This window comes from Corvus hawaiiensis, chromosome 6 (genome assembly GCF_020740725.1).
Source record: "Corvus hawaiiensis isolate bCorHaw1 chromosome 6, bCorHaw1.pri.cur, whole genome shotgun sequence".
NCBI lineage: Eukaryota > Metazoa > Chordata > Aves > Passeriformes > Corvidae > Corvus > Corvus hawaiiensis.
In genome coordinates this window covers 15759637-15772892 of record NC_063218.1, presented here as the reverse complement: position 1 = coordinate 15772892, position 13256 = coordinate 15759637, and the positions used below count along the sequence as shown (strand labels likewise).

General features: G+C 38.1%; 1 protein-coding gene across 3 annotated transcripts in view; it reads right to left on the bottom strand.

Moving 5' to 3' along the window:
* BTBD7 (BTB domain containing 7) overlaps window positions 1–13256 on the bottom strand; it is a 61361-nt gene that overhangs the window by 28485 nt on the left and 19620 nt on the right. For 2 of the 3 annotated variants that reach the window (XM_048307800.1, XM_048307802.1), the window contains exons 2-3: window positions 9071–9256; window positions 2932–4011 (exon numbers count right to left, since the gene is read on the bottom strand). In XM_048307800.1, the coding sequence (XP_048163757.1) occupies window positions 2932–4011; window positions 9071–9152 (1162 nt within the window). In that variant the 5' untranslated portion in view covers window positions 9153–9256. Of the gene's footprint in view, window positions 1–2931; window positions 4012–9070; window positions 9257–9725; window positions 9744–13256 lie in introns of those variants that run through there. The other variant, XM_048307801.1, reaches the window with a different exon arrangement.

Below are 13256 nucleotides of genomic sequence, written 5' to 3'. Positions count from 1 at the left end.
ATTTAATTCTCTCATTAGTATTCCCTGAGCATGTGAAATCCTTTTAGCACTTGTATTTATGTGCACTCACCAAAACTGAGAAATTTCATCACCTCTTCAATTTCAACCCATTTTCCTTTTTTGCTTTCAGCTGATCCAGAGAGTTATTCTCAAGTACTATTAGCTTGTGCATATCATACAGAAATTAACTGAATACCACAGTTCAACTGTGGTAAAACTTCTTGCCCCTTCTGAAACATTAAGTTTCTAGGTGTACTGAGAGGGAAACAACAAAGGTAAGAAAGGTGCAGATAGACAAGAGAGGATCTGAAAGGACTGCCATGATGATGATCAAAGTGCTGGAGAACCTAGCCTACGAGGAAAGACTGAAGGAAGTTAGGTCTCTTCTCCCTGGTGAACAGAAGGCTCAGGGGACCTTGTCGCAGTATTCCCAGTCAGTATTCCTGTCACAGTACTTTTAGGTACTGTAGGGCAGCTATAAAAAGGACAGAGGTTCTCTTCTCACAAGAAGCCACGTGAAGATGACAAGGGGCAACAGGTATAAGTTGCACTGGTAGACATCTCAACACAAGATGTTTTTGCAATGAGAATCATTCACCAGGACAACCTCCCCAGGAACACAGAACAGTCCCCATCACTGGTGGTTTTCAAGAAGTGATTGGACAGAATGCTAGATAACCTCACCTAGGCTCCCTTTCTCACTTGGATAGATGGGACCATATGATCTTTGGAAGCCCCTTCTAACCTGGGCTGCTCTATAATTGGATGATTCTGAGCCTAAGAACAGCCCAATTGCATCCTGTAGCATGTTGCCTCAGAAAACACATCCCCTTTGATTTGTGCCAGTTTTATTGCAGCACAATTATTTAAACTTTCAGCATAATCTGAAAATTAGTTTCCTAATGGCAAACTCTGCATGAGCTACAGTAGTTCTATTAGTTTCACATACTCTTATCACTCTCAGTTTCATGTAACTATTAGGAGAACCCATTAAAAATATGATCTCTTCCTGCAGTGCTTATAACTGCTCTTTCCCGTCCACTCTCTATCAAGTTTCCTATTTTAGTTAGAACTACTTTATAGCTTATAATAGGTTTCAATCTTGTCAAATTTAATTTGACATCCAGATCTACTGTAAAAAGCTACTTTTGTTAAAAAAATTAAACCAGCTTAAACAAATTATGTTGCTGATATACCAGTGAGTTCCATTTTCCCTTTCTCAGCTCAAAAGCAAAATTCATATCCCGCATCAGCAAGGCCTGAAGCAATTCCCATACTTCATTATGTATAATATGGCCACTAAATAGCTCAAACATCAACAGACAAAACTGCAGGCAAAGCTCCTGCCACCACAAGAAGTACCATTAGTTCACTGATCAGTGACACCTTACCTGAGATTGCAATAATTCAGGTCAGGAGTTGTATGTTACTAAGATTTGAGTGATCTTTGAGAATAATGGAAGTAGTAAAACTTTCTAAACTTTATGTCTCAAAATACTGACTGACCCTGCCTTCAGGTCTGTACATACAGATATTAAAGACCTAAGACTAGTGCAATTAAACTGTTTAAATTTACCTTCCAACAGCAAGATTGCAGAGTTGGTGTCTGACATGAACTACAAAAACAATCATTCAAGTTTACAGCCTTGTTAATATATAGGGACACTTCCTAACACGGCTCAGTATTTCCTCCTCTCAACAAGGATCTCTCCTATCTTCTCCTGGTAGTTTACACCCAAAAATGGATTACAGAAAGCAGATAAGCATTAGAAATATCAAGACCAGTTATACATATTTGATCTAAATAACAATCTTCTACAATGATGCACCATATAACTAAATCTCTTGCACGGCATTTCTTCTGTCCCTAGAAAACAGAAGCATTATTGACAACTTACAGATGGAAAACAAATTCCATTTCTAAAGGAGCTGCCAGCCACAGATAGCTGACAATAAGCTACTTACTGTTGTAAAGTATTTGAACCTTGATAGTGTGCCCCAGCCAAACCATTTTTAGTTATTTTTACCAGAGCCCTCAGAGAGTGAGCAGGCTGGAGTTACCCTCACCAGCTTCACCGGGCCTTCCACCTTCAGCTGCAGCACATCAGCCCCAAGAGGGTTTTTAAGCTCCAGTCTGAAGGCTCGAGGGGAGAGGTGGGCCAGGTTTATATCTGCTCTCTGTCCTTTGCTGTCTTGTTGTTTGCATTTCCTGGACTAACTTGGCTGCTGATCGCTGGATGGGCTTTGTTGCTGTCATCATCTTAATGCTGCTTGCCTGGATCAGGAGCCCCACCTGTTAGAGCCCTCAGGAATTCATCAAGGACTGAAAGGTAAACTGTGCTAAATTGGAAAAGAATCGGGAAAGAAGAAGCTGAAAAACTAAATACCAAGACAGCAAGGAAGAGGTAAAAAAGGACTGTGCTGCACTTGATTAAAACCAATCATATTATCAGGAAAAGCACGTGCAGAGCTCATGGACAGAATAGAGAAACCAATCGAGCAGTGGGAGATCTCTTGCACAGCAATTGCAAAATGTATATGTACTGTATTATGTAAGTAGTGTAAAATGTATAAGTAGAGTAGTATGTAAAAGTAGGTAGAATGTAGAAGTAAGTAAAATGTGTAAGTACTGTGTTATGTAGACGTTGTAAGAAAATGTATAACTAGAGTGATATGTATAAGTACTATAATCTAAGCAAGTGAAACGTGTAAGTAGGTAGAATGTATAAGTAAGCAAAGTGTATGAGTAATGTATTATGTCAAAGTTGTGAGATGTGTGAACACAGGGGTATTTTAAACAATAAGATCCTTCTGCGTAATCATACTGATTCATTGATCAGAAGGCATGAGTTCCTGCAACTTACACTGCAAAATTGCTAAAACTTGTTCTAGTAAGGTCATATACTCTACAGCGAGGGCAGTAGTACGTACCTTGTGCAAGCATGTTAAACTCCAAGAACAGTGCTATATGATAAAGCTCCATAGCTTCTTCAGCCCTAGTCATGTTTAGTTTTCCTGCTACAAGAGCCTGAACTTCACTTAAACTGCCCACTGAAGGACTGGAGTGCAAAACGGAGAGGTCCACCACATCTGTATACATACAGTTCAAAATGACCTTAGCGTATTTTTTTGGTATGATAGATTCATCCAATATAATTCTAGTTGGAGTTCGTAGAGTTCGGTCTGTGATTTCTTCACCAGTTCGTATCCTCCTCTGCAGCAAGTGACGGAAAAAGGGAGATCGTGATGAAATAATAGCTTTGTGAGCTCTGAGCTCTTCATCTAGACAGTTCTGACTTCCACCAAAAGTTTCAACTAAGTCAGAGTTGGATGAAAAGCTAAGAACCACATCGTAGTAGCACATATAATCAAACAGTGCGCGCATGTCAACATCTAAGGAATTTGGTGTTCCAAATTCTTCACTAAGCTGCACAAGAATATCAACATTTTGGAATCTTGAATCCTCCATTCCAAACTCGCCCGTATAAAGGTAGTGTAACAAAGCAGAAAACATAGGCATATCTATGCCAGCTGTGTTAATATCCATTATTATTTCTGCCCCATACTCTGGTGAGGAAGAAAGCAGCGTCTTAAAAAATGGACATCTGGCCGCCAATATCGCACGATGCACAGGAAAACAAGTTTCTTGAAATATTAAGTCTACATCAGTACAATATTTGTATTGATAAAGTTCAGCCATGTCTTTTTGTAGCGTCTTGGCTTCTGGTCTTGCCAAATTAGCTTGTAGATAAAGTTCCTTTAAGGCTGACGTTCCTTCGTATTCTTCTACTAATGCATTAACATCTCTGACATCCCAGCCTGAGAGGAGCTCGCGCATCTGCTTGGCATGGTCAGCAGATCGGCTCGATTTCCGACGCTTAATGAATTTCTTTTTGAGGGTGGCAAGGCCAGAGGTTTTCTTTTTCTTGTCTTGAGGTTTCTCATGGCCATGGTCAAGGCTATACAGCTTTGATTCACAGCCAAAACCTTGATGAGAGTAGGAGGATGTCCCTAAAAGCAAAAGGAGAATTGAACACATTTATTCTTTAAATTTAAAAGGAAGGTCCATAAAACCTAAATGCTCCATCAATGATACTGCAAGTTACACAGTTATTCCTTCTCCTCACATCAGATGATACGGTAAGTGAAAACCTGACTGAAGCCTTTTCTGGCGATTAAGAACAAAGCCTTTTATTTGCATCTACAAAGCTCATAGTTTGCTGGATTTCGGGATGTTTTGGGGTATGGTTTTCTTTTGTTTGGTTGGGGTTTTTTAAAATATATTCAATTTTAAGAACTCAGTGGTGCCAGTTGATGTACCTCTATAGCATATGGTACACTTATCTAAGCAGGAAGAGAGTACTGCAGTTGTAACATTGAAAGTGTAATTGTATTAACTTCTTAAATCCTAATATGTCAGTGAAATACTAGCAATCCCCCCTTCAAAGTGTTTTTCAAATTCTGTTCTAGCATTAAGCATCATTAAAACAATAGAAGCATACCTGGCATCAGACAGTCCTAGTCACAAGAATAAAAAGCAAGAGAACACAGTACACCAAAACACTCAGGGAAACTGAGGACAATTAATTATTTTCAGTGCAAATTTAGAAAGAAAAGTAAAAATCCTGTCATCTGATAATCAAGTAATGCCAAAGTCAAACACATAAAATGGGCTCCTTTCCACAGAACTACAAATACTAATTTGTGCATACACACCATCAAAAAGAATATGGAGAAAGTCATACTGTATTATTAAAGATTTCCTTTGAACAGAGCATTATACAATTGAAGTATACATATAATTATTTTTCTCCTCAAAAATAATTTATAGGGAAATTATACTATGAACTAACACTGATTGCAATTCAGTGAGGAAAAAAAGGAATTAGAGTCTGCATTTTGACGAGTAATGGAAAACCTAAGTAGTGTTTTAGAGAAAAAAAAGGAGTTAAAAAACCATAGCTTTAATGTGAGAGTCATGCTTCTGTTTAACGGTTATTTTCTAATTTAAGTTTATTTACAGGGCTTTCACTCTAAGCCAGATGGTGAAGAACCTCAGACATGACAAGAAAAGAGAAAAGGAAGTACACAAACCCAACTCCCACTTCTGGACCAAAAAAGAATGAGAAGAAAACATTTGCAAGTGCTACACATATCAATAACAATCACAGGTTCATCTGAAATAGTGTTTGTCCATTTTCTGTCACAAACAGTTAACATGTTTCCATTAGCACACTTGTGTAGCTTCACTACTTGTTGCCATTTTTTTTAATCTTTCAAAGCCCATTCAAGAACCAGAGCTTTTGGGGCCTTTTACAACTTGTTCTATCACTGCAATCTCACAGCTCCACCTGTTTCAGGGTGATTCACTGTGATGCTCTTTTGATAGTGATGTTATGGGCCAGTCTGTCAAAACACACTGCTTTCAGTTGCCACGTGATTTCAAGTATTTCTTGAACTTTGAAAGACACTGGAGTAATTCAAAGCTGTATTTGAGACTAAGGCAGCTGTAGCAATCTAACAGTTCTGTAAATTGTTTTATTGTTTAAGTCTCAATAACTAAACTTACACAGTGGTTTTTATGTCAAGCTAATTAAAACTCCCACAAATCACGCAATGCAGTGGTTTTATGATTCTTCTATTAGTGAAAACTCTGAGAAGGAACTTTGCTTTATTTGAGGAAAGACATCTAACCTTTTTATCCAAGTTTAAAATTTGCTTGATCAGGCAACATGTTATTAATCATGTTGAAATTTCAAAAAGTGAAAAGAATACAAATTTAAATGAAAAGAACAGGAGTAACTCAAGAAAACTTCAACAAAGACGTTGTGCTGCAAAATTTACCACAAAAATTCCTTCCACATGCTATACTAGATATGACAACGGAAAAGCAGAGATTTAGCCTCCTGCTGACAGAGACAAGCGTAGACTTTCTGCTTCATTTGAAATTTTCCTTTTTACAATAAAAGTAAAACTACACTTTGGTCCCCCTATAACGACAGATTCTGTTTCCAGAGAACATGCCAGCTCATTTCTACTTGAGGTACATTGGATTCTAATGGCAAATTTGAGTGCAGAACATTCTCTAACATTCCACTAAAGAAAAACTAGGACACCGCAAGTCTCAATTTCTTTCTTCCCTGAAGGCTGCTGTGAGGTATTACTTGCACATGAATCACCACAAAATACTAAAATGCCATTCAAACCTTTGTGTACCCTGAGCTACTTGCAAGATTTAACTTTGGAAGTACTGCAAACAGTTCTATTAACCATTACAAACAGATAAAGAACTGCTACAAAAGTATCACCACACAACTGCTTTTTGTAAGAAATAGAGATGCACCATCATAGCCTCTCTGGGTTCCCAACAGCCGGTGGCTCCGTATCCCTCAAAGAAAGAATCTGGAAGAGAACATTTTTGGGCTGCCTGCATTCCTTCATAAGGCAGCAGCATTAAAAGTAGGAAAAAAATAAATTATTCCCCAGCACTACACTAAAAGACACCAATCTATTAAATGCTGTTCAAAAGCAATCGCTATATCATGGCCCTAGACCATACCCAGCTTTGGACAGACAAATATTTACAGAATCAGATGACTGCCAAGAGGAGCTACTTGGGAACTTGACAATGAAAAATGGGATCTGTTCAGTCCCTTGCATGCCCACATATTTTAGTATCTAATTATAGAGCTCTACTTAAAAAAGCAAACATCTTGAACAGATGCACCACCCTAAGAAATGGCGTGAAATCCTCCTCCTGAATGCTGCAGACAAAACACCAAGGAGATGACTAGTTAAGCTTTTGCTAAAACGAAAGTATTATTTTCCAGTAAGTGCACTACACTATTTTGAACTGATTTGTCTCCTCTTCATAAACTATAAGCAAACTAGGATGAAGTCAACTAACAATAAGAGCTCATACCATGAAACTACTGTGCTTTGCCATACCAGTTCTCAGACCTTAGCATTCATCCTACAGTTAGCAGGAAAGACGGTGCAGGGCTTTAATGGTAAAGTAGCATGTCTAAAACAAACCCATAGGCCTGAATCCAGTTTCCAGGAATAAGGCAACTAATACATATTATGATGCAGCTATGATAACTCTATCCCCCAATTCTGCTTCGGGGCAGTAAATAGATCTAACGCCATCTACATTAAAAAAACCCCCTACAAGACCATAAAAACAGACAATTCCCCCCCAAGCAAAGGAATAAAACCCCACAACACCCAAGCCCCCATACATGTAAAAGCTGATACAACATTAAAACATCATTATTCTGACAAGTGATGAAAACCTCAGCTATCAATTTTAGGATACATCTATTTTCTACTGAGACAGCTACAAAAACCAACCATGCAAACAAAAATCAAAATGAGAAAGAGCCAAACACCACAAAGTGGGAAGAAGAGATGTACACGTTGGGATGTAGATAGTACATTCACAGAACCCCATAGTATCAGGAGATTTCAGCAAGAATTTTACCCAGAACACTCATCTGCCTTTCCTAAGGTGAGACAAGCACATGCTTTTAGGCTTTCCTCAAAAAGAGCCTCAGCCACAATTTCCCATAGGTAACAGGGGTCAGTAAATTTATTGTGACATACTATATAATGGGTTTCTATTTTGAGTTTAATAATGAAGAGCATCAACTAAACCTTCCACATATCATGTAGAAAGTTTCTTGGGAATTTAATGAAGCCTTTGGAACTCTCTTCAAATCTGCTCAAAAGGTGTTTCAGCCTGCAAATCTGCCTGTTTCAAGGCCTCTAAGGGTTTCTCTTCACTCAATACAGTGGCAGATTAAAAAACACCATGACATGTAAGAAAAGCATTCTAGCTGCATTTTAGAAAGCATACATGCAAACTGGAGCAAATCTTCTACTAGTTAGCTATGATACACTGAAAATATTTAAACCCTCGGGGGAAACTTTACAGCACAGATATCCATGATGTTAGGACTAAAAGTTCTTCCTTGACATGCTGTGACAGCACACATGGAATTTTTAGTCAAGAGCAAACATCCTTCAATGCAACAGTTTGTGGTCTGTCCTCAGAGCTAGGAATGCCACAAAAGCTGAGAAAAAAGAAAAAATTTACAAAGTGAGTCAATTTTCCCTCTGCTAAGGATATCGTTCTGCTTTCAATGGTGATTAAAAAGAGAAGTAACACTGAATATCAATAACTACTTATGTAGTGTTGCAAGCTGAGGCATAAAGGAGAAAAGCATTTATGAACTATTGATGTTATTTACTGCTAAGATCATTCTTCAGGCTGTCAGGGTTGGGGTTTTTTTAAGGAATATTTATATTCTCAGAGACTGCCTTCTTTCAGATTCATAACATAGATGTTTATTATTTATAGGGTGACAGTACTCAGATCTACACTGAGGTCTTTTTGTACTAGACTGAAAAACACATAAAGGTAACGCCTGCCCCAGTTATGACTGGGATGAGAAAATACTTTCTTAAGGGCACTTCAACACGTCTCCAGCTAAGCAAGGTCCTGGCTTGTAAATAATACTGTTAGGACAGTAAGTAACTCCATTCCCCATTTACAGGCACACAAAAAGGAAGAGAAGCTGTCTTCAAGCCTGTTTATTACCTTAACAGGTTTATTACCAGAGATATCCCTTCTAGCAGTAAGGAGGTAATTGACTTGGACACAATGTCAATACTACAATGAATACTGATGATCAAGAGTTTCACATGCTCTGACACAGTTCCACAGAAATTCTGAGGAAGAGTATAAAACAGTACGAATATTAACAGAAAGCAACTGCTCTTGAACTGGGAAAACTAGCATGCATGGTTTAATGATAAAAAACTCCATTTATTTTATTTAAATAACCTGGCAAATGTTTACTTGCAAAAGGCAGATCAACTCATTGCATACACAGGCCAAACAGATGGACAGCACCAAATTTCATGCACGATTGAACTTGAACGGATTCAAACTGGTGACCTAGAAAATAGAAGCTCTACATAACATTTCTGCAAGCAAATCAAATCCAGTGCATACACAATCCACCAAGTCATTTTTGTAAGTGACAAGATAACTGAAAAGAGTTACCTATGAATGTCTGTTGTGCCTGTGAATTTCCCCCTACCCTTGGGGAACACGAGTGAGGGTAGTTAGATGCATTAGCACCCATTTTCTTCAGTCACTCAGGCATTCCGCCTGCTGGCTCTTCAATGTATAATCCCATAATCCTTTATAAATCTTCAATCCCAGGTCCAGCATTCTGTTCCTCCATTTCTGAAGAACAAAAACGCCAATAAGTTACTTCATTATTTGTCACTGTTATGTGATTTAGATGAAATAAATTCAGCTTCCAGCACACAGTATTTTCATAAAATAAAACCGCAAACTTTCAAGATAGCTTATTATTTGAATGATTAAACCAAGGTCAGACACACTTTTTTCCCTTACAATAACCTGTAGTTTTCCAAACCATTCACAATTCATATGATAAATTGCAATATGCAACAGGATGGCTATCAAACTTTTAACTAAGAAATTTTCAAGGAGAAGTTGGTCTAGACTAGGTAGTCTCCTTTGACTATACCAAGAAAGACTTTTCATACATGTTTATACCTATTCCCACATTGTTAAAAAGTCCCAAACTGAATTATACTGATTGAGAAAGCTAAACAAGCCAGTCCTGTTGGAGGTTATACCATCATCACTGCTTTCAGCTGCATTTTTATTCATAACATTTACATACTTCTCATTCAGTACTGCTTTTCAAATTCAGACTTGAAAAGACCTAGAAGTATGTTTAAAATAGCAAAAATAAGGCATTTAAGGATTCACTGAATGTTTTTTGGGCATTTGAAAACATCTTAGAAATCAGTTCTGAGGTAATTTGAACAAGGATTCTTTGCTAACATACAACAAACATTCTAATTTATTCCAATATTAGCAGTGTTAAAATATTAATACAGAAAAATGGAAGCTACCACATGAAGAACTGCTACTGTCAACTGAACACCTGTGACCCCTTCCAAAACACAAACATGCATATAAAGAGTGATACAAAGGTGAAGCCTATACCAAGAATCCTTTAGATTCCCTTGAATGTTGTTAACACAGATTTGCTATATGCTTCCAAATTTTCTTCCTTTCTTGGTACTCTGGCATGTTAAATTGGCCAGGAAAGTGACATGCAAGTGCATGTTTCAAGGAAACATGCAGTGCAGATCCTGTGGAGCAGAAAGTGAGAGAGAGGCCAGGAAGGAAAAGGCTGCAAATTGCTGTAGGCACAGAGGTGAGGGGAACAAGTGCTCCCGGATTTGAGTGCTGGTTACGCGAAGAGGAAGAGTAGGGAAGGGTTTGAAAACCTGGCTTTACAGATGTGGTTACCAGGCAGAATTGCTGCTCCAGCTTGTGCATATCCCCAGGGTGGCCTCACACAGCTGCAGCCTGCTGAGCACTAGTGGAATTCTGCTAGGGCAGGAGACACAACCATAAAACCACCACAGCAGCTTTCAAGCCAACTTGAGCCAACCTGCAAGCTTGTAAATGAGAAAAGGGAGCTCCCATGACCACCCTCCCTAGCGAGAAAGCCAGGTCATCTCAGCTGCATACAGTCTTGAACTTGCAGATCCAACTTGCTACACATCTGGAAACAAAGACAAAATACCCTCCTACAGGAATAGAAGTCTACTCGGGATGAAGATAGAACCAGAGCACACACAAAACAGGCAACATCACACCAATGAACATCAGCAAATCTCAGCAAACACAAGCTGCTGGATCAGTTCAGTCTTACCAATGCATGCGCTCATGTTCTGCCTTGTGCAGAAATAAGGAATTCAAAGATTACTGAACCCACATGGATGCAGATCTCTACTTCATTTATGAAAAACTTCACTGACTTAAGAAAAAACACTTAGAAAATAATTTCATTAAAATAGTGACACTCCAAGTGATTTCTGTACGCACCAAGAATACATTGCTTAAATGTGGTGTAGATTTCTAGATGGAATTAATTACATCCAGGACAAACTTTGTGAAGGTAAGAGTCACCTTGAAGTTTGAATGCTAACTTGCTCACAGGTAAAGGCCAACAACCTGAGTAGATACCCCAACAACTTCCCTTTTCTCAGCTAAAATTGGACTTGGTTCATTTGGACTTGAGTCCTGGAATAATGCCATTGTTATTTCACTTTTCTCTTCTGCATTCAGTTGCGGTGTGATAACTTGTCTATTAGATGTCTACTAACAGTTTTCAGTTCTTCCTAACACAGGAAAGAGCCCAGGAGCTAAGTAAAAGAGGGAAGAAAAAAAAAGTGTTGGGCTTCTCTTTTTTCTTTATAAGTAAGCACTCAATATTTAGAACCAAGTCTCAGGTCTGAAGTTAATACTTTCCACCTCCTTCCACTTGGCAAAAAATATGCACCAAAAGATGGAAGGAATGCAATCAAGGAATATATGCGACTGTTCAATACCATTAGCAGTCAATGCTTGAATTTGCAAACAAGGATTTAAATAACTGGAAAAGGAACATGATAAAAGATTCCTAAAATACACAATAGATAAAATTATTTTATTTGGAGGCTTACCACAATAACATTGTTACACACTAAGCCCAAGTGAGTATCATGCAGAACAAATTCACTCACTAAATTTAGAATATGTAACTTCCATGCACTGGTAAGTCATGTGCGTACAGGCTGATTTCTTGAGTATTTTGCATCTTGAATTCAAACATGTTGTAGTTCATAAAGCGTATTGGGCCCCATGGCTCAAAACTGACCACAGCTGTAGTTCCACTACTGTCCTTAACCTCATGTATCAACTGAAAGTACATTTCTTGTATTTTTAATACATCACCAAATTTTACGAGACAAATTTTAGACAACCCATGTTGCATTTCCCAAAAAATTAAGCTAGCACCAGTGATGAACTCTGTCCTGGAGGAAGCCCTGCCTTCTTCTCTTCATTCTCATAACTTTTCCTACCTTGTTTGTTCTGTCCCAAGTATTTTGTGAATCAGATAAATTTACCCAAATTAGAGCTAACCTAAACAAAAAGCTGAAACAGCATCAGTCACTCAATTTGTTTGTTAAGACATTAAATGAATACTTGCACTAGCACAGGTGGAAAAAGAAAGAACCTGAAAACAAGCAATAGAGTAGGATTGCATCTTTTGACAGCAAAGTGTACTTGAACCACTCATGGATTTGGATGCTTTTTTTTTTGTTTGGTTTGTTATGCTAGTATCCACTTCAGCCTCTGTATTAAACCTAGCCTACCTGAACACCAGTTAGTTTAGCATATAACTAGCTGAGTCTAGCCAATACATCTCAGCTACTGCAAAAATGCCAAGTCAGGAATGCTCCTTCTCCACAGTGAAAGGCACTTGTAACAGGAGAGGAATATAAAAATTATATATATATAAAAAAAAAACTCCAAACCACAAACAATTAGATCTTTAGCTGCAAAAGGAAAGACAGATTTCATCTCTTCTTGCAACAGTTATCCTGCATACCAAAAGCTTCCCTATTTCAGCTTATCTGAAGCATTTTTAAACGTTATTTTAGCCTCAGAATATAGCCATGGAATTTTGTTTGTTTTAAAAACTACCATCAGATGAACTTTTTCTTTCCTTTTTATTAAAAGCCTGCATGCATCCACGTAAGCATTACCAAAACAAAACTGAATTCAACATCTGCTGACCAACTGAAACAGTCGTTGAGAGCGGTGACGCACGCACAGATGCATTTTGAACATACACAGGAAAAGAGTTAAACTATGTCAAAGCTTGTTTTGAAAAGCCTATACTGCAGAAGGAGTATATGGAGTGTGTTACGTGAAATGAAGCTATAGAAACTAAAATTAAAACCCTCAAATCCTACAAAACAGCACAGAAGTGACTTTCAGATTATACTGATACTCAGAAAAGAATTTAAAATAAGCACAAACCTGGTTAAAAGTTTCAGAACCTGAAACACATTTCTCAGTCTTCTCAATTCTTGTCACACTGCACCTAAAATCCTAAGAACCTAAGGCAACGTGCATCTGAGGTATCTGGGCTGACAGCCAGGTATTCCTGGACTGGGAATTTTGATTTAACAAAAGTCTCTGTATAGAATGGACTTTGGGTAACAGTGACACTTTGTTTATATCATCATTCAATACAAACGTTTCATAAAATTTCCTGTAGTTCACTGTGATCCAATTAATATAAAGGGCAAGGCAGGGAGTGCTACAACATGTTTTATGACCAAAAGCATTTGACTTTTCCCCTGTA